General features: G+C 38.5%; 1 protein-coding gene across 2 annotated transcripts in view; it reads right to left on the reverse strand.

The window, feature by feature from the left end:
- The window catches only part of Unc5c (unc-5 netrin receptor C), a 330,146-nt gene that overhangs the window by 47,405 nt on the left and 259,705 nt on the right, over window positions 1-23,036 (reverse strand). For both annotated transcript variants that reach the window (XM_013029730.1, XM_013029729.1), the window contains exons 5-7: window positions 16,307-16,487; window positions 12,894-13,061; window positions 9,987-10,151 (exon numbers count right to left, since the gene is read on the reverse strand). In XM_013029730.1, coding sequence (XP_012885184.1) covers window positions 9,987-10,151; window positions 12,894-13,061; window positions 16,307-16,487 — 514 coding nt within the window. The remainder of the gene's footprint in view (window positions 1-9,986; window positions 10,152-12,893; window positions 13,062-16,306; window positions 16,488-23,036) is intronic.

Consider the following 23,036-nt stretch of genomic DNA (forward strand, 5'->3'; position numbering starts at 1 on the left):
AACAAACAGGGAGTAAGTCTTCACGTATAAACACACTGGTTGAGAGGTAATGAGCAAGACAAAGAAGGAAGGAGATGAAGTTGGCAAAGTAGGCAGAGTTTTTTTATTTTATTCTCAATGAAATGTAAATCTTGTGATTGAATCTAATTTCCTTCAAAATTTGCTTTGGGCTAGATTACAAACTCATGCTTGTAATCCTAGCTACTCAGCAGGGTGAGATCTGAGAATCACAGTTCAAAGCATGGGAAGACAAATCTGAGAGACTTTAATCATCAATTAACCAGTAAGAAGCTAGAAGTAGAGCTGAAGTTCAAAGGGTAGAGCACCAGCTTTGAGTGTGAAAGCTAAAGGCCCTAAGTTCAAGCTCCAGTATTGGCATACACCTAGAATAATAGCGTTGGCTTCTTACAGAGAACGGATTTCAGAAGCAGCAAAGTGATAAGACTTAAGATTTCTGTTGGCTTTGAGAAATGCTCATCAATGAATAGATACATCAATGTATTTGATGGCATGCTTCCAATGACATTGCTCTAATATGAAAATTAGAAAAAAAACCCAAAAATTTATTCACTCTTGATCATCATAGTCTATTAGGATCCATCTAGCTAAACTTTTCTACATGGGAACATACAAGACAGGGTGGTATCAAATGTGCCATCATCCCAATTTACTTTGTTATGGAAACGCTGATAAACACTTTTGGAAGGCAGCTCTGCAAACCTTTTTCTATCTCTTTCAAAACACTTGTATGACTACAGCAGGGAAACATCACTTAGAATGCTGGGAACGAGAGGAAAAAGGAATGACTGTTCTGTCCCCTAAGCAAGGAACAAAGAATCACTTTCGAGTTTGTTTTTATGCTTGTTCATCTGATCCATCCCTCACCGATCCACTGGAGACATTTTCTTCAGCTAATGAGGTGGTCCTGCTGAGACCAGTCCTAGCAATAATAAAAAATAACATGCCCGGCACAAAACAGCACAAAGTAATGTTTTTTGGTGTTACTTTTTGTGGACTGGTTCAGAAGTTAGAGATTGCAGTTAATTTCCTTGCTACTTAAAGTAACATGGACAGGAAAGTCTCCCAGTTGTTGGTCAAGGCAGTGAAGCACCCATGAACTTGAATTTGTCAGTCTTGTCCACTTCTATTTGGATTCTAGTTCTGTCTCTTTAATCATGAGAATATGGCCATACTGCCCCAAGTATGAATTTTCTAAGCTATTTAAGGGCATGTGGACACTTGATCCCATAGTTGTGAAAAGAATAAATGGAATTGGTAAAATGTCCATACAGCACCAGTAATCAATAAATGACCAATAATCATTATCAATATCATTATAATACACATTGCTAAGCCACACAAAGACATTGGATTGTCAAGGAATTTTACTTGTGTAGAGATGATCTAATCTAGTATTTCATTAATATGCTTCTCCAGTTATTACAAAAAAGCTCAGCCATGGGCTCTTTTTAGTAGCATGGCCTCTAATACGCACAGGGTTGAGAGAAGTTCATTCTCTGCGTTTGTGGCTTCTGGCAAGAGACACTGACTATATCAGAAGCAAATCTGCAGGTGAAGATTGATTTCTCACCCTGGAGTGCTTCTACATCTCAAGTGGGTATTTGGAAAGTGGACTAGGTACTACTTCTGGGGTTGTTTTTGATTGTCATGGTGATGGGGCAGGGCTTCTTTCTGGCATTTCATGACTAACGGCAAAGAACTCTGCACAAGGTTATCTGCTGAATTAGGGTAAGGTTGTCCATACTTTCCAGCTGGTATCCCAATGACTGTACAAGAGTTGAGTCCCTCTCCAGTTATCTTGAAAAGGAAAGAGAAGCTTTATTTTCTGTTACAGGAAGTAAGAATGCCTTCTCTTTATGTACATTGCCAATGCCAAGTAATTTCATTGCTGAATAGAAGCCATTTAATAGAGTTATTTTTGGAAATCCTTAGGTACTATGCCAGAAACCGAATGCAAATCTCCATTTCCCCAATAAACAATACCAACTGTCATTTTTTTCTTGTCTTGCAAAAAGTCTTTCCTTTTATGTAATATGGCTATTCAATGATAGCTAACATTGATTTTGTCTTCTAAAGATAAGCTTGAGGAGATAAAAAGGTAATACTAATGGCATAACTAATATTCTTTGTAGAAATATTATCAAGCAAATATGCAGAAATGAGAGCACCACAGGCCAGGTTTAAGTTCAGACCTTAGCCAAGGCCTTCAACTAACTTGAAAGACCTGGTGATGCTGGTGTTAAGGTGGCTCAGGACTTGGAACTTGCTGTGTTCACTTACTTGTGGCAGAAAGGTGAGGGGCTTGTTTAACATTCCATAGATGGAGTTAAAGGAAAGCCAGGAATGGATGGATCTCAATCCTTGGGTTCTAGTCTTGAGCTCTGTGTTATATGAGCCTTTGTTAGAGTTAAACCAGGAGATATGAGGAAGTAATAGAAAAGTTATGTTCCTAGCTTTATGTAGAATTTGTAAATGAGATGAAATGATAGTGATGATGAAGACCTCAAAATGTCTCTTTATTTCACATTGCCATTGATATTCACAAAGTTTGGGAAGGTACAATAACAGAGGATATTTTAACCCTCTCACGAGACAATTTCTAAATAATGTTTATTTCAAGCGTGGACCAGAGGTACACCAAATCTCAGCATTTCTAGTCTAAGGAAACTGGAGAACCTGTTAGAATGATGTAATTTTTAATGCATGACAATCACATGATAGTTCACATAAAATCCCACAATAAGTAAATACTTAAAAGAGAAATATAATTTCTCATCAGGAAAAAAAGGAAAAAAAACAAATAATTGGAGCAATTCCACATGTTGGAAGAAAATTTCATTTTAAGCAGTAAGATCTGGCAAGCATTTGCCTCCAGGATTTCAAAAGTCCTCATGAGAACAGGCTTGAAAATAAGAGGTCTAGGTTCATATGTTGCCTCTAGCACTTGTTTGTGGGTATGGAATAACTATTTCAATTCTGTGCTTCAGCTTTTTTTTCCTTTGCAGTGAACTGTTATTAGGGAATGATAAAAATTCTGTCTCTAACGTTGTATATTTTTATCTTTAAGCGTTAAACTAAAGTGAAGTCATTTGTGACTCAGTGTGGGTCTGTCTGACATAGAAGACAGCATGAGAAGCCACATAAGATAACATGAGGGCAGTATCAGGTGGAAAGTGAATACAATTAAGGGTAAAGGTGAAATTCCTTTAATCACAAAATAAAACATATAGCAATATTTTTTGGTTGGTTGTGGGACTTGAACTCTGGGCCTGGGCACTATACCTCAGCTCTTCAGCTCAAGGTGAGTGCTCTACCACTTGAGTCACAGCTCCACTTCCAGACATATAGCAATTTTTAAGTCCTACAAAAAAGGAATACTATTTATGGACAAGTGCTGTTTGGAGAGACATGGGAATGAAAACTCTCCTTACATTGTGGATCAAATTCCTAGCCCAAATAGAAAACAGGCTGAGTCTTATAAACAGTCCCTTATCTTTGATGTTAATTCACTAAAATCCAATAAGGAGTTGCCTATTTGAACTTTATGTTTATATGTGTGTGTATATGTAGACACACATAATGTATGCATGTATATAAAATTATACATATAATTATATGTGTGTACATTTTATGTATACAATTAAATCTATATATAATTCTATATATACATTGTATATATATTATATATACAATATAATGTATGTATATATGATTATATACATCTATAATTATGTATATGTATATATACATAACAGATGATTTTAGGACACTACGAAGATAAAAAATAAAGATTTATTTATTGCTATCATATAAAGATAACTATAATTAAATATAAGACATGGTTCAATGATAGTTTTTGGTGTATTAACTGCTTTGTATGCTTGTTTTGTTTAACTTACCTAGTTTTGTGTTCATTTATCTACTTGATATATAGTAGAAAACTTCAAAGCATTTTATAACCCTATCATTTGAACAATCTTTGTTCCCAGTGGATATTCTCCTCCCCTTGACCTGCCTGTTTGGTCTTTTTCTTTTTTTCCTAGTGATTTTACACTGAGCTAAAAGATTGGAGTTTTCTTACCCTAATTATATATATATATATATATATATATATATATATAATGTAAATGTTCTTATTAAAATCTCAAGGGCCATTCAAAGTAGAGTTGTCCAGATTCTCTCTTCTCCTTTCAGGTCAGTTCTTACCTTACAAATCTATCAAGGTTGCACTAATGATGTCAAAGGTCAGGTCTTGTCGAAGACAACCAGGGTTGTTAATTATAATTTACCACTCTTCTGAGGATTTATTTATTGATGTAGCTTAAGGAGCTCCAAATAATACATAGGTTCTGGCACATGACCACAAACACTGAAAGACTTGCTTATCATGGATGTTTGTTCTCTACGTTTGCCATGGTGGCTTTCGGTGGATGGTGATGACAGCCTAGCGCTTCTGAGCCCTTGTTTGTAACAATAACCACTCACTGCCTTCCAAATGGGACTGGTGGGCAATTCACATGCCTGGATGTTAAAGTGTCATCTCATGATGCCCAGGAGCTGACGTAAAATGTATGCACCTCAACTGATGACCTTAGCAAAATCAAGCACATGCATCAGCTGCCCATGTGCAGTAATGTATTACTCTCCATCCCTACCAGTGCACTTAAGAAAAACAAACCAATACATTCTTCACTCTGAAGCCTGTGGCATTCCTGTATCCCTCCACCATTAACAAAAGCATCTGGAAGAAACAGGGAAATGATGTGGAGTGAAGTCATTCTGTGAGCTACATTTTTAGACAAAAAAGTAAATTCCGTTAACATCCTGGGCTCTGCATGCACATACTCTCAAGGGAATTCTGGTGCTCTGGATGTTTGTTGGTGGCACCTTTCTGGTCTTTCTCAGAGTTTCCATCTAAGTCTAAAGACCTGGGTTTTGTCTCTTCACACTGTGCTGTTTGGGGCTCTGTAGGTGTTCATCACATTTCGTGGGCTCAAGTTTCTAACCACATCCCTGCTTTCAAAAGCAGGAAGACGTTTTACCAGGAAGGAACAAAGCAAACCACACTGGTATTACCAGCGCCTGTGAAGCACTCGGTAGGGCAGGATGTCTACAGACAGAATATTTATTTGGCAGTGGGAGCACCAGACATATGAAGAACTATACAAATGCCATGACATCAGCTCCTTCTAAACTACAGATAAAAGCACCCACTGTCTAACACTCGCCATTATGTCTCCCTAGCTCACTACTGCGCTTACAAAACTTCACAGGAGACTCAGTGGCACCTTCTTGAATGCTTAGCACCGACACTCAGAAACACATCATTCTGAAGGCATGCCAGGATGGTTTGTGGAGTAAATGACTTCCCTTTATTAAAGTCACCTGGGATTTGGGGGTCCCAGGTATGCAGTAAGCCCACTATGAAACTTACACACAGACCTTTCTACTTCCTCTGCTGAGAATTAATGGAAGAGCTTTATGCCCTGCAAATGTTTTCATGAATTGGAAAGTGCACAATGTGCAGAATGTCTAACGTTTTACTTTCCCAGAGTCAGGAAGTGTACTGATGCAGGCACAATCCCAGGCCATTGTTTGTAAATTGCAATTTATGAAATTCATCTCCTTCAGCAGGAAGGTGATGAACTCTTATATCTGGCTGATGGCTCTCCAAACTTTAGAGTATTCTAAAAGCTCAAATCCAGAATAATAGTTGTAAGAATCTATTGATGTAAGGATCTAGAATTGTAATATAGCATCTTCATGCATATAGATGTATCTCCTGTCTGGATAAAGCCACATATATAGGTTTTGCATTATTAGTATCAGAATAAGAGGTATGCATGAGTTAAACTATTGTATGTTAAGCATGACAGAGTAGGTTGTACCACAGATTCATTATAAAGATTAAATGAGCTGTCAGGTAAAATTGTATTTCAACATAAAGATAAATGCACTTGTTGGCTTAGTGTTTTATTTTTTATATTTCTGTATTTTTATATCTTTATATCTTGGCTTTCTTATTCTTTATATCTTAGCTTTCTTATTCTTTATATCTCTTTTCCTTTGTGTTCAGCACTCCTTGTCAGAATCATTTCATGTAATCCTATTTCAAAACTATACTGCAAAACTGAGGGGTGGCTAGTTCATACAATCTCATTGTAAATTGTAAATACCTTTCATTGTAAATTCATTTTCTAAAGTGGACTATTAATTCACTGATCAATGCATTCAAGTTGCAAAGACCCTATAGAGTGGTTTGCTATTGTCTCCCTTAGTGTTCCAGAAGTTTTAGCAATTATGTTAATTGCCCTTTTTTTTTTTAACGTTCCTTGAACTGTGTCTTAGATTCCTTAGCAGAACTGGGTATAGCATTGTGGTTTTAGTATAGGTTTTATTTAAGTGAGGATCTTATTTTCCTCTTTCCTCCCATGATTTTCCCTGTGGCTTCCTTGGGCTGGTGGTTAGAAATGCTCTAGATGATAGTTCTAGTTCATGGTGAGGCAGCTGTTGATGAGTTTATTGCTGTGTTCAGGGCACTGGCTTCCTCCACATCTCAACCACGGGCTTTCTGTCCCTGCTCACATTGAAATCTTAACTCTCAATCGTTAGAACCTATATCCTTCTCTCCTGCCTCTTTTGGCTTTTATAATATTTTAGCAGGTATTTCAGGAAGAAATGTCTGAATTTGGTTGTTTTGAACAAACTAAGCATTAATAATATTTTCTACACGGGCTGGAAGGTGACTCAGTGGTAGAACACTTGCATGCATGAGGCCCTGGGTTCGATTCTTCAGCACCACATAAGCAAAAAGAAAAAAGCCGGAAGTGGTGCTGTGGCTCAAGTGATAGAGCGCTAGCCTTGAGCTGAAGAACTGAGGGACAGTGCCCAGGCCCCACAACCGGACCCCCCCCAAAATAATATTTTCTACATATTTCACATTTTACTGCTTTTAACTTCTAATTTAACTTGTTGTAGAATTCAGCACTATGACATCTTGATCACTTTGAGTCTTATATTCCTTATAAACTGAATTTCTCTTAACTAATAGTATACCTTTATTTATATGTAAAATATTTTTATATAAATTTGAGTAGATTCAATGATTGTATTTTGTACCTGATTCAAGGGTAGGTCAGTAAGCTTTATTTTGAGATAATAAAGAAGTATTAATTCATTCAAGACACTAATTCCTCCAAAGCAAATATTAAATGTTTATTCCTAAATGGTAACTGCAACTCTTTGGTTGTTTCCTCTACTCTTATTCCTTACATAGACCTTATTCCTTTACATTTGTTTTATGGTTTTGTCATTAGAAAGTTTTTTGTTGACCAAAATAAGGGCCAAGGTAGCATTATTTGTTTACAAGGCTTTGGCAGTAATACTTTGCCAGAAACACCAAGCTTACTGGTGAACAGAAGCTATAGCTTTCACTGTAAAATACTATAATTACATAGCACAGCAATATCTCTGTGGTTTTATCACTGAGGAAATCAATAGCAGTATAGGCTACAATTCTCTGTTGGACTAGAGAGAGCAGGTGAAAGAGTTTATTGACTTAGTAGGGATTGTGACGATAGCAAATCAGAGCTGCAGCAAGAAATAGTTTTTTAACCCCAGTGATTTTAATCAAAGCCCCTAAATGTTTCAGTCTACCAAGAGAATTGATTAAAAAGAAAAGAAAACATACAAACCACACAAAATTCTGGTGTTAGCTATAATCCTCATCCTTATTTGCATACCTACCATGGGGCATTATTATTGACAATCAGAAAGAAAAATTAAGTTAATGATGTAAGAAATTGTCTAGGTTTAAGGAGTTGCATTGTGATGAATATATTAGTTTGTGTTTTTCATGTTTGTGTTTCACCTATGTGATCATTTAGAAAGTATCAGTTTGTATAACCAAGATGAAGTTCCATGTTCTAAACTGTAGCACTGTGCTTCTCACTAAATGCATTGCTCTCTGGATTTTCAGCATATATTCTATGTATTAAACCACCCAAGATTGAGTTTTACATTAAAAGAGGAAGCAAGTTTAAGACAGAAAATATGTAAATATTGAAAGAATAGGAGAGAAGAAAGTAGAGAAGAATAAGAGAAAAAAAGACTAAAAAAATCTCTAAACATTCAGAGAAGAAAGTATAAAGACAGGAATAAGAAGGAAGTAATTTAAGATACAAAGTCTCTAATATAAAAATCTCTAAAGACATTAAATAACATTAAATCACCTGAATCTGTTTGTTCTGTAATAAATTAGTTGATTAAAAATGTTCAAAACCAGACCCTGTGTATGTTATATTGTGTGTATGTGTGTATGTGCATGTACGTGTGTGTGTGTGTGTGTGTGTGTGTGTAGGTGTGCATGCATGCTAACCCTGGGGCTTGAACTCAGGGCCTTGAAGGTTTTTTGTTTGTTTGTTTGTTTTGTAATTCCAGGCTAGCGCTCTACCACTTGAGCAACACCTCACTTTCAGCTGTTCTGTAGTTACTTGGAGACTTTCCTGCTCAGGCTGGCTTTGAACCACAATCCTCAGATTTCAGCCTCCAGAGTAGCTTGGATTATAGATGTGAACCACAGGTGCCCGGCTGCATTATTATTTTAAATCCTGAATTCAAATGTGTGCCAGTAGGAGCAAATGTCTCATGGTTGGCAAACAGCTGAATTCTTTGCATTCTTGCCTTTCTGACACTTAGTGACTGCTTGGTGAGAGTTCCCAATCCTGACCAGAGCTATGCCTTCTACTCAGCAGTAACCCACTCTCCAGCAAATACTAAGTATGGAAAACATGACAATGGAGGTTTTGAATTCAGTGTGAGCCACATCATTATTTACTTGTACTTTCAGTAAGATTTCTTTTAAAGTTCTCTGTGTGCACAGAATGGGAAAGGTAAACAATTTTGTATGTGCGTCAGAAACAAAATAATTTTCCTTAAATCACAAACACAACTTTCTCTACACAAAGACATTTGTTCGCTTGCATTCTGCAAGCAGTATGGAATGCATTACGAGGACTGTTAACATTTGGCTACCATGAATTCACATCCAAATATAGCACTCTGTTTCACGCGTTCACCTCAGTGTGTGTGATTTCAGAAAAATTCTTAGCACCTTAATTTCCTGGTCAGGAAAAGAGTCACTAAATGACTTCTGAAGGACTCTTGGATTGAGGAGTAAACTTTGGCAGAGTAGAAATAAACTACCATTTCACTAAAAAAGAGCCTAAGGAACAAAGACATAAAAAATAGAGACTATTTAGCATATTGTACCCACGATGGAACTTGTACACTCATTTTATCCCAATATAAATTTCATTCCAAATATTAGTACTTATTATAGGTTCTCACATCCTACTTTGTCTTTTTAGAGTCTGCATATGATTTCATATGTTGCACAAACTGAAACGTTTTACCAACATTTTTGTGCTTTAAGTGAATTAAACCATACCACTTTATAGTTTCTGACACAAACCTAGCCAACACCTTCAAGGTTTTGTGAAGAGGTTCTTCCTCAATATTTATCTTAAATGGATAAATACATCTATAGAAATGCTTACTGTGTTTATAAAGTTTGCATCTCAAGGACATTGGTGAGGTAGGTGTTGGTTTTGAAGTATGCAACACCAGCTCGTGTTTCACAAGTCATGTCTGGGCTCTAGGAAAAGCATAGGCATTCTTCTGTGCTCACATATAATACGGAATCATGGTCCCCTGGTCTGATAGACTGACAACTCCTCCATGGAAATGACTAGATCACTCTTTGCTTATATACTGCGTGCCATTGGTTAATCATTCTACTTCCCGAGACATTAGCTTTTCTTTGAGAGAGACCTAGGATGTGGATGCACCATTTTCCTTTTTATTCTTGTTCAAAGACTTCTGCATTTCTAAACCTTCCTTCAAAGGCAAGCAAATGGCTCCGTGTCAGGCCCCTTGGCGCCTGTAGTTTGCCCAACTCTACTTACTCTGCATGCACAGCCCATCCGTGCAGTTCTTGGATTGCAAGACCAGGCCGTCGCAGTCTTTGCCCCCATTCTTGGGAGCGGGTGCTGTGCACTCTCTCCTGCGCCAGTGCGTGCACTCAGTGCCACATGTAGACCACTTGCTCCAGGGGGTCCACCTGCCGTCCACTGCCACAAGAAAACCCAGCATCAGATCACAGGTTCTAGAGAGGAGAGCTCAGCTACAATACAATGAAACCAACAACTAGAGAAAAGGCCCCACCAGGAAGTGTTACACTCACTTCAGCCACTGGAAAATGGAATGTGCTAACTCATGCCATGCTCTGTGAACTTTCCTTACAAGATGCATCATTTTTTACTCATTGGAGAGCTTAGAGTAGCTTACAGGCACATCGACTGGAGATGTCACCAGGAGCTATGTAAATGACATTGATTTCTTTCTTTCTTTTTTTTTTATTAAAGGCGAAACTTTTGGAGTTTGTACTAGAAATTATGGAGTGTCTATTGTGGTCCAAGATTCTTTCACTCAGAGTGCCTTTGTGCAGTAAAAGGAAATTTGTATGGCATTGGGAGAAAGTGTTGGTACAGGAAAGGAAAAAATCCATCCATCCATCCATCCATCCATCCATCCATCCATCCATCCATCTCTGTCTCTCTCCTGTCATTCACTTCTCTATATACACTTTTATTTTCCCTTTTTTATTCTGAATACTTGATTCTGGCAAAAACAAAAGCTTTAACTTTCCAACCATCTACCATTCCATTATTTGATGATGCATTCATGTCTATCTGTCTGTCTGTCTATCTATCTATCTATCTATCTATCTATCTATCTATCTATCTATCTATCGATCTATCGATCTATCGATCTATCTATCTATCTTCTTTTGGTCAGTCATGGGCTTGAACTATGGGCCTGGATGCTGTCCCTGAGCTCTTCAGCTCAAGGCTAGTGCCCTACCACTTGAGCCACAGCTCAAGGAAACTTCCAGTTTCCTGGACATAGTCTCACAGACTTTCCTGCCCGGACTGGCATTGAACAGCAATCCTCAGATCTCAGCCTCTTGAGTAGCTAGGATTACAGGCATGAGCCATCAGTGCCCGGCTCATGTCTATATATTTTAAAGATGATATTAGAAGAGACCCTAACCTTTGTTGTAATTCACTTTTAGGATTGACTCATATTCTTTCTAATTTTGGTGGCTGACTTATAAGCAATTTCAATGATAATGAGCTAAGATAGCTCACCCTTAAAAACACACAAGTTAAATGCCAATTTGAAAAAAAATACACAGCAAATATACTGTAATATTTAAAAATGCATCCTTTGAAATTTCTCACAATGATAGGATTAAAGAGTGGAAACTAGGTTTTAAAAATGCTTTGTTGTCTCTGAATTATGAACAATTATGCTTATTTAGAATTTTATCTAGAATTTTATGTGATTTATTGAACATATAAATCTTCTAAAAACTGTTTGCTAATAATATGATATCCATTTTAATAGTAATAGGCTGTATAGTTTGGAAAATCCATATATATATATATATATATAACTTCACAAATTACTATATAAATATATTTTATATTACCTACATATAAACACAACTAAATAAAAGAGTAAGGAAAGCACCAGTATTTCCATCATAGAGAACTGTCTATATAAACAACTTTAAACTATCTGGATGGAAGACATTTACTTTGATCTAGATCCTCCCAGTACCCAGAGCAGTCGCCTTCCCTTTTTCTTATGACCCTCTGTTACATTTCACTTTGATGAGTGCAGCCTTAAAGAAACCAGTACAGGAGAGTATAAAATCAGATCTGAATTCTTAAACTCAAGTGTCAGAGTTTCTCCCATAAACAAGAGCCCTGAAAGTGTTTACTATGAGAAACTATCTTGATACTTGGAAATCAACACTTTGGGGATATAATATGTAGATCATATTTTTTCTCCAACTGATTAATCCTATTTCTGGCAAAGGTCTCATTAAAGAAGAAACAGGACACAAGAGAGAATGTAAGGAGTAAGGTGGCCGTGTATCTATATAGTCAAGCTTCCAACAGAAAAGCAATCCTAAAGAATACATGAATGTGATGGATTATCTCAACATAATTCTCACTTGATGTTAAGATATGAAGTACAATTAGGTACCTTAAAGGGATATGGTTTGGGGCAAATATTAACTTCAGTTTTCCTACATGTTAGACTGGGTAATTACGAATTTGAAATAGGATAACAAGATTTTTTTAAAATCTTTATTTATTTTTTATTGTGAAAATACTGGATAGCAAGATTCTTGGGGGCAGAAAAGTGTAATCTTGCTCTAGGTATCACTGCAGCCACCTCACAAAACGATGACCAACATGTGCAGATAATAAAGAGCTACTGCACTGTATTTTCGAAATCCATTAGCACATGTGTCACACAGCCTTACCTTACTTTGAATTCATTCCAAATGCTTTATTTGCCCTTGCCCAGAAACTGGCAACACATATTCAATATAACAGTAGAAGACATTTCTACATTTCAATTCCCATTCATTTCCATGGTTTTCTGAAGATTAAGGCTTGCTGTTTCTAACATGTAATTTTTCAATGCTGCTCAAATTCCTTGAATCATTGAACTCATAATCTTAGTTTCAGTAGTTTCATTGACTATCAGAGATAGAATATGTTTTGGGGTATTTAATTTCCTCTTTTATACTACTTTGCCTGTTTGGGTAACAAAGTTCAGTACTGTTTTGGAGACAAGTACTAGATTTCTCAGCAATGGAAACATTGCATATTGAATTGAGTTAAATAATGTGGATTGAACAGTCAGGTCAAGAAAAAGGCCTTTGTATCTACTTCCAAAATATATTTCTTTAAGGCGGGGAGATGTTTGGAATAAGAAGATGGCGTATTCACCTGGGCATAACGTAGTACAGGCTATCTTCTGCACACTCTGACCTTCGCAGAAGGCTCCACCATTGAGTGGGGCTGGGTTGGTGCAGGTCCTTGTACGTTTCTGATACCCTCGTCCACAGCGGCTATTACACACAGACCACTCTGTCCAGGTGGACCAGCCACCATTAACTGAGAGGAGGAAAGCAAGAAGACAATGGATTAAGCTCATACATCTGCACAAAGGGACACCATACATAACACCCAAACTGAAAGTCATCTTGCCAGTGACAAACAAACATCCTGAAAGACATCATGAACATTATGTCAGAGTATGTTGTGTAGCTGGGAAATCTAAACACAGAGCGAGGCAAAATTATTTACCACGATGCTTTCACTCAGAAAAACAAATAGATCACTCTCTGTTTTCCTTGGTTAACTTTTTTTAATACAGAAAAAAATACATGCCTTTCCCCAGTCAAGCTCCAAAAAGATGTTTATAAATGTTTATATACTGATGCCCAGACTGAAAGTAGATCTACACCATGGGAACTGCAGAAAAATCATGTAGACATTTTAAAAGCATTAGAAACATTTTTGAAAAACCACTAAAGAAACAATTGACTGATAATCTTTTTTTTAGCATTTGCAAAATGTATTGCCTTTTAAAGCAATTTTAGTTAGTTTCACATGGGCATATATGAACATATATGTAAATATATGTGTATGTATATACATGCATCTATATACACATAAACATATAATTATGCAATATGTTCATGTATGTTCACACTTATGTATATTATATATGCATATATATGGGTGTATATATCTGTGTGTATATTTGTGTATAACCTCCAAAATGACATTAAAAAGTACAACATACATATATAAATATATTCCAACTAAATAATACTAGTTAGATGCATATTTTTCTGTAGACTTGTGTTGAGGCCCAACTTGGGATTGTTGGATAGCTTGTTTTATGAAAGCATCAAAAGGATAAGCAGGTAATTGGCAGGTAGCATTTCAAACTTCAGTTGCTCAACTCCAAATTTCACGGAGCAATCAGTACAAATTGCTCACTAGCATATTAACAAGTTGATATTTTGGACCACAGGATATTGTACTGCTCTGATAAAACTCTAATGAGAAATGAGCTGGGCATTAGTGGCTGACTCATGCTGTAGTCCTAACTACTCAGGAGGCTGAGATCTGAGGAGTGAGGTTGAAAGTCAGCCTAGGCGGGAAAGCCCATGAGATTCTCATCTTCAATTAACTACCAAAAAAAAGCCAGAAGTGGGGCTGTGACTCAAAGTGGTAGAGCTTAGCCTTGAGTAAAAGAGCTCAGGGACTGTGCCCAGGCTCTGAGTTCATACCCCACAACCACCACCTCCAACAACAACAAAATACACTCTAATGAGAAATGAATGATCAGAAACTTTTAGATGCTACATATTTGACAAAGATAGAGACAAAGGCTCAGATAACTCAGGTTATAAAAGGCAGCTAGTGGAAGACATTTTCCTAGATTACAAGATTTCTGAAACTTAGTTTTGACTCTTAGTTTGAAATGTTTAAGTTACTTGTGTTTGACCCTTTCTGAAAAGAATCCACTCATTTCAATTATGAGTGCAGAAAGAATGCTATATGTTGGAAGTGATTTGCATATATATTAAATATCCATATGATACATCTATATATAGACTTTTCTTCATTCATTATTTATGATTGGTCCCTGCTGATTGGGCCTCATTTCTACTTTGCATTTCAAGTGCTGTTAATCAAGTCTTCCAGGAAGTTTAAACAAAGATACAAAGTAAGAAACTGGTTATTATGATTTAAGAAATGAAATTGCTTACAATTCAACATAGCCATTATCTGGACGAGGAGATTAAACCTTAGAGTAATCAGAGGATTAAAAAATGAAATGCATTTGTCCTGTAATTAAAATGACAATTTTATGCTATCACTATATTTGGCCTTGGGAAGATAATTATGGTTCTTGTTTGTGTAGCTTGTCCAGTGAAAAGGTACTACAGAAAAATGCAAAAGTTCAATCTTTATTACTTCTCAGGTTTTTTTTCTTTGGTTAACCTGAAACTCAAACTATCACAAGGTGGATTAACAAGTGAAAGCCTAAAATTGTATTTAACATAACTTTCTCATGTCATGAGGAACGTCTTAAAAATGGAAAGCCCAAAGGTGCCATTAGAACTGAACACTGATCTTTGGAATTGGCTGAAGAGTAGTAGGTATTAAAAAAGCAACTAAATTCTACAATGAGGCTAAAAGATTAAAAATGGCTTTAATTAGATCCTGCTGAGTTTTCTTGGTCTCAACTTTTATTCTCCATGAAAAGAATGTTTGTTTTCCTTCTTGCATAAAGCAGCCATCTGTCCTATTGGATTTTCATCTACTTCTTTTGTTTACTGCCCAACTAAGTAAATAAATAAATAATGTCTACAAGCCAGAGTGGAATATTTTTATGGTGCCATGTTCTTAACTGTTTTAGTATTCTCAGTGAATACCAGGAGCCAAATACTGACCAATGACTCTCCATTTTCACAGTCCATCACCCTTCAAGGACCTGAGGGTCCTTGGCTTTGAAGTAGATACAAAGGTACCTTTGGCTTGAGTGGAGGGGAGACCTGGACTTAGCATTCAAAATATTCACCAAATATTCAGGTTTTTTTTCCTGTGACAATAAATATACATTGAGGGTTTCCCATTGTGAAACAAATACCTAAATGTACAATCATTCTCTTTGTGTACAAAGCTTAGCTTGGGCAGAGGAAACCCCTAGAAGTCATATGTGAAATGATGAGAAGTCGCTTGAGTACTAAATAGCACAGAATAAAAGACACGCCACACCAAAATGCAATGCGACACTCACTGGTACTGGAGAAACCACAGGTTTGGGATGAGGTCAGTACACATCACAGTAGAAAGAAGGCCATGCGCGAGACTTTGCCAATGCTAGGGATGAGAGCCTCTTGACCATGGATGCGTTTATCATTGCTCTGTGTGCCTCAGAAGAAGCAAACAGTGCAAGTTCTGGAGAGGTCAGGGGGGAAAGGCCAGGCCCAGCTTTCCTAGTTGTCACTAGACTGAACTAAGTTCACAGGAAATCAGGAGCTGGCCTTCCACCACTTTAACTTCTGAACTTAGTCTGCATCTTGGGAGTGCAGGCCTGGAGAGGAAGTAGCTTCAGGAGGCAGAGGGAATTCACCTTCGTACAAAGTGACGACAAAGCCATGGAGAATGCCAAACCCGATCATTCAGGGCAGTGTCTGGGTAGCAGACAAATCCCACTGACCACGCAAGGGATTGGGAAGAGAATAGCATGGAAAACGGGCTTTTCCCCATGAAATAATGCTCTCAACCAGTTCCAGTGGTTGGAAGGAGATAGACTGAGTCTCCAGGAGCTCACTCACCATAGACTATGACGGTGGCTGTTGTGCTTTTCCTCTTGGCTACGATATTTTTGGCGACACAGGTATAATTTGCCGTATCTGAGAGCCGGGCCTGCTTTATGATGAGGTTGTGATCGATAGTAATATAAAAATTCCGATCTTCAACCGGATCAATTATGTCTTCATTTTTCAACCATTCCACCTAGAAAAGGCAGAGATGCAGAATTGGTAAGTCCCCCAGCACAGATCCCTAAATGGCGTGTGCTTTCATGTGTGTTCTGTCACGCGGACCGCATTGTTGTATGCCACGAACTCCTGCAAAGCAGGGGAAGGAACTTTCCAGGTCATGGGAAGTATCACTCACCTGCCACACATGCTGATTCTGTCTGTACTACATTATTCTCAAATGTCAATGAACCAATTGGGGAATAGAGTGTTCAAATTGTTTTCACTCTGCCCTGCAGGCAGGAACAGAGAATGAGCATTGCCAAGTTCAGAACCCAATCAAAAATAATAGGCTAAGCCTTTCAGGCTGAACTCAAACCTTTTGCAATTTGATTTGTTTACTTTTGGAAATTTACCTGCTGCTTTTCAGAACAGAATAGAAGGACTATAAAACAAGCTCCAAAGGCAGTTGGGACATCATGTAGCTCTAATAAAATAACATTTGGATGATTTACACATAGCTTTGTTAGAACATATGGATTAAATCTACCTGAAAATGCAGGTTTTAAGATGTAGCAAAGCACCTATTTGGAGATGCAGTTAAGCCAAACTTTCTGGGGGAAAAAGTTTGTCTACCAATGCTCAATGCAATCCAAGTAGCTCATCTTTCATGGTTAGATCTCTCTTTTTGTATACTCCTAGTATGCAGGTCTTCAGTTCATGGTTTGGAAATGGGTAAACTGATGAATAACAGGGTTTTGAAAAGAATGGAATGGTTGTTCTTCTACACAAATGTTAGTTTAACAAGAGTGATCTTATTCCTGTTGAAGAAAAGGAGGGAAGTACACCTTGTACAAGCTGCCCTTTGGAAGGTAAACTATTTCTTGTCCTGGCAATGGCTTTTGTTTGTTTATACCGGGATTTTCCTTCAAAGAAAAACAATATTGATATTTACTACACTTTAACTTTTCTTTTGCATTAGAAGGACTGTTGATACAAGTAATCTTTAGGGGTGGTGAGTCAATATTGTTGCCATTTTCAAATTCTTCTAAAGCTTCTCCAGCACCCAAAGAGGTCCAGAAATTAATCTCTAAATCTGTTCCATGGATTGACATAGCTCAGTTCTAAGCTATTTCGAACACAGCAACTCTCAATACTGTTTCTCTACTCTTTAGAAGAGAGGTCAATGTTTAAAAGGGGAGGGAGGAGGAGAAACAAAATCTAACCATAATCCTGAACTATAAAAGGGAATAAGAGATGTAGATTAGTACAATTGTTTGTAATTATGGAAAGTCTAATATAATTAAACAATCTTGACATTGGCACAAAGGGTAGTAAAGAAGAGAGTGGTTTTCAATTATAGTCTGTACATTCACCTACCCAGCTTTGAGAATAAGTGACAGTAGACATGAATATATTTTCAATCTGATCTTTACCTAGGTTGTCTTTTCCATGCTGAACAAAGCTTTGCCCTTGGAGAAGGCAGTATTGGACTCTACTCAGTTGTTCTTAGATCCTTCTGACATTGTTTTTACACTCACCATACTAAAATCTCAACAATCTGTACTGATAGTCTTCCTTTAAAGGCAGTCCCCAGAGCCAAGGGTTCTCCCTCTATTGGCTAATAGTTCACAACTTTCCCCCAAACTTTCCTGCTGGCCATTGATTGATGAGTGTTGAAATCTGCCCCTGTCCAGGAAGGTCAGTCAGATCTGTGTTGTGCCTCGTCTGGTTCCAGCTAAAACCATATCTTAGAGACTTACACTATTATTTGGTGTCTCCTTTTTTCTTAGAGGATGTCTTGGAAGTCCTTCCTCCCAAAATGACTGGTATTCAAACCTTTTTCGCAACATTTTCTTCCAGAAAACCCAGCCTATGGTTGTGGCTGTGTAAAAGAACAGTTTCTTCACACAAATTGGTACCAGTTTAACAATAGTGCTACCCTAATTACCTGAGATGCATTACAAGTGGCTTGTTTATTTGAAGAGTTTATTTATATATTTATTTATATAGGAGGGGGTGAGCTCCATTTGCATGGTTCACCAAATGTTTTAAGAAGTATACATGAAGCTGGGTTCTGGTGGCTCATACCTATAATTCTAGCTACTCAGGATATTAAATTCTGGAGCATCATTGTTCAAGGCCAGCCGGGCAGAAAAATTAGTGAGAGCAAAAATAGCAGTTCAAGTGGTAGAGTACAAACTGAGCAAGTCATGGCCCTGAGTTTAAATCCCAGTATCAGCATAGAGATGAGTAGAGGGGGAATGGAAGAGAGAGAGAGAGAGAGAGAGAGAGAGAGAGAGACAGACAGACAGACACAGACACAGAGACAGACAGAGACAGACAGAGACAGAGAGGTGATCTTTGTGCTTTATATCCAATGCTACGACAGACAGACAGACAGACACAGACACAGAGACAGACAGAGACAGAGAGGTGATCTTTGTGCTTTATATTCAATGCTACTTTTTACTCCATTATCTCTCACAGATGTTTTAGCAGTGATTATGTTCTCTGAGCCTCCAATCCCTGAAAAGTCCTCCCTGGCTCCCCTTTCCCCTCCCCCACTGTTGATACTGTCCCAGTGCCCTGGGAAGGGGCACAGTCTTCCTCTCCAATCACAGCTGTCGTTAGAGAAGCTCTGCTTTTATCTGCTCCACCTTGGCCTGGCTTGTACACCTTCTCTGGAAGAAACTGAGAGTTCTAAAGCTAGAAAAATGGCTGAAACAATCAAGAAGGAAGCCAAGGGTTCCTGCAGCTTCTGGTAAGATCCGCTAGTTCCCTGTGATTCTGCAGTAACAGGTGAGCCACAGTCTGTTTTGAGATCATCTCATCTAGGGGGGGGGTTCAGGTTTGGACTTCCTGTTCTTTCTGGCTGTGCTGAGTGGCACATCCTCATTCCAAATGCCCCAAATCCTTCCTCCGGCCTGGTGTGCACAACGTTACCATCCTTTCAGATTGTTTCTGCCCAGCTGCCTTTCCCCCACCTAAACACAACTCTTTCTGGTGTCAGAATTTCATCAGAAATCCTCAAATTTCTCAATTTCAACACAGCAATAAGTCTGTGGCCTTCTATTCTCTTACTGATTCTAGTCCCTTCTCTCTCAACATCTTTGCTCTCAATCTCATGACATCGTTTAATTTCTACACTTTTTTTTGTGGTTATCTACAGACCTTTGGACTTGTGTAGTCACTTTTTCCAGCATAATTTCTGATCATTTTGATAACCAACAAGAGGACACATCCAATGTCTTGGCCCCTTAGCTCAGTGATCTATCTTCCATAACAACCATGGCATGGGTCACATGTTGGAGGCCAGAGGATTTCAACCCTGGCTCTGCAAAAGAGTATACTGGAGTACACAGAAACTAAAACCAACCCTCAGGAAAATGTGATTCTCTGGTCTAAAGACTGGTGCATCAGTATTGTTGAATGTCTCCACAAGGTTATAAATTACTGGTAGATTATTTCCTGGAAAAATGAGATTCTAGGACCTAAACGTTCTGTGTCACCCAGACAGCATGATAGAAATGTAGAACCCTAGGCTCTGCCCATCTGAACTTGCTGCATCAAAACGGGCATTCCAACAGGAACTTCAGGGGATCTAGGCACACACTGATTTTGGAGAGATATTGTCTTCTTTCCCTTACCATTCATGGTCCTGCATTTTGTTGTTGTTGTTGTTTTTTCTTGTGAAAATACCATATATTACAATTACATGGTCAAGATAATGAGTACATTTCTTTTTTTTTTTTTTTGGTCGGTGGGGCTTGAACTCTGGGCCTGGGCGCTGTCCCTCAGCTCTTCAGCTCAAGGCGAGCACTCTACCACTTGAGCTACAGTGCCACTTCCGGTTTTCTGGTGGTTTATTGGAGATAGGAGTCTCACGGTCTCTCCTGCCCGGGCTGGCTTTGAACCACAATCCTCAGATCTCAGCCTCCTGAGTAGCTAGGATTACAGGCGTGAGCCACCAGCGCCGGCATGAGTACATTTCTTATCAAGCACTGTTGCCTCCTCCTTTGCTTCCCTTTCCCATCTCTTCCCACATTTGTAAATCCAGGTTTAAACATCCTTTCCTTTCATGATGTTTAGTGTTTTTTGCCCACTTTTTCGAAGAACCTTAGTCCAGTAATTCTTCCCATTCTTCCCGGGATCTATGAACTGCTTTTACTTACAACTCTCTCTCTCTTTCCCTCTTTCCCTCTCTCTCTCTTTCTCTCTCTCTCTCTCTCTCATCCTCTGTCCTCTTTCTCAAGCAGAGATTCCAATGTCTACTGTTCTAATAACCATGGCTCATACCCTCTACCTAGCATCTCTATCTCCCTTCCAGGTCCTCACTTAGCCACTCTTCCTCGGTCCCCTCTTCATCTCCAGAAAGGGAATTGTGGGTAGACACAACAATCATGAATGGGCTCATTCTAAATTCAAGAAAACAGGACACAGTGGGCCCTCAATCCTGCCACGTTGGTCTGTATTTTCATCACGTTTGCTTTCCCACTCACCTAGATAACTGCTCCACATTTTGTCCTTTCTCCTTAAATACTACTCTCCCTCTGTCTTCCCTTTGAACTGATGACCCAAATTCCGGTATCATAAGCAATCTCACCCAGCTCCGTGTGACGATGCCTTCTCAGACCCATTATGCACCCTCTGTCTTGTCACTGGAGCTCTCTGGGCCCCTGAGTGTCACCTCTGATTTGTACCCTGTCTCCTTTGCCCGTTAATATTCAAGGGAAAGCCCCAGCAATCCCTTCCCCTGTCTAAATTATTCAGTTTTCACTCTATACTAAAGCACGTCTGGGCTCTTATTGTCCACAGCTTACAATCCTCCCTGTCCACTTGTGCTCAAGCACCTCGCTCTTCCTCGTTCACTTTATAAGACACTGGGGAAGAGTTGTCCACACCGCCCCTGCCCAATCCCTGTCATCTACTGAGCCTGCTCTTCCCTCCACCACTTCACCACGACTGTCTCCTGTTCACAGTACCTGCCATTGTGCCCGGGGGGATCTCATCATGCTCCATGTGACTTGGCTCATCGAAAGTCCACGACCTGGACAGTCCCTCCTTTCTCCTCACTTGTGGTCTCTAGACACAGTACTTCCCTGAGATCTCTCTCAGATGGCCCTTTAGCCCCTACAGCTTCTCTGGGCTGACATACATACCCCTGCCGCTCAGTCCTTAGGCTTCTTCTTTTCGTCTCTTTTCTATCCATATTCAATTAATTAGTGAGCTCATCTTGTCTCATGTAGATGACTCTTAAATTTATATCCAGCCCAGACTCTACCCCTGAACTCTAGACTCATATATCCAATTGCCTGATATGACTTTCCTCAGATGTCTAACACTAACTCTCCAAACAAACTCATCCAACCTGTTCCTCCCATAAGCACAGACATCTCAGGGAAGGCCAACTCCAGCCCACTAGTTTCTTACACAAAAATCTCCATCTGAGCGTTTTTATACATTTCTTCTCCATCCCACGAGTATTGAGAAACATATGAAGAATTGAACGCTCATCTGATCTCTTATACCTCCTTCCTGTTCCAAGTCACAGCCATTTCTCTCCAGGACTATTGTAAGAACTTTGTGTAATCATCTGCTTTCCTTCCATGGTTCTCAACTCTTTGTTCTTATCACAGTAGTTAAGTGGACTCCAGTCAGGGCATGCAGTACTACATCTCTAATCCCACAAAGACTGCTTAGTTCAAAATTCTTAGGCCAAAGTCCTTAGAATGATGAGTCTTCAGACCCTGCATCACCGTTCACTCCACTTATTTATCTCTTAGCCTGTACAGGTCCTTGTACTCATCAAATGGTACAGTGTTGACTTAGCAAGCCTGGCTTTTGAGTTTAAAAAAAGATACCTGTGAGGCAAGTATGCTTATATTATTTCCAGTTGGGCTTACATAAAAATGATAAAGGCACAAAGAAATATACCAAAGAGAAAAAGGAAAGAGTAAATAATTCCACTCATCATCTAAGTTTGAATCAGCAAAAGAAATCAATATATAAGCCACAACATATAATTTTTAAAATCCTTCTTATGTGATATCTCCAGAATCAACACTATTAGATAAAGTGACACTTATTTAATGTGAAATAATTTCCCAGCAAGTATCCTTTACATACTAGGCTTTATGTAGAATTGTAAGAAAAACAGTGTGGAGACTCTTTTGTGCTATAATTGTCCTGTATATTGAGTAATCTATAATTAATTCAGCTGTGGCTATGCTAAATATGAATGTTATTTTCTTTTTTCAGTGTATAAGTCTCCATGTCCTTTTTGTTGTTTGCTTGATTGATTAATCAAGTGTACCTACTTTTACCTACATATTCTATTCATAGTTTGGACATTTCCCTGCTTTGTGTTGATTTCACTCTGTAGTGGATTTTCTTTCCCATCCCTCCCACTTAGCAAACTGATTTATAGAAGAGAAGTCTTTCTGAGTTCAAAGTTATTTTTAGTTCTGTATAAAACATTCAAGAAGAGAGAAAAATAGGTTGAAGTTCAGAAAACAATAAAAGGCTTCAGCCATAAACCATGGCTTGTTGTTGGCGGCAGGGATGCGAATGCTGTTCAGTTACT

The sequence above is a fragment of the Dipodomys ordii genome, unplaced genomic scaffold, assembly GCF_000151885.1.
Source record: "Dipodomys ordii isolate 6190 unplaced genomic scaffold, Dord_2.0 Scaffold122, whole genome shotgun sequence".
Lineage (NCBI taxonomy): Eukaryota > Metazoa > Chordata > Mammalia > Rodentia > Heteromyidae > Dipodomys > Dipodomys ordii.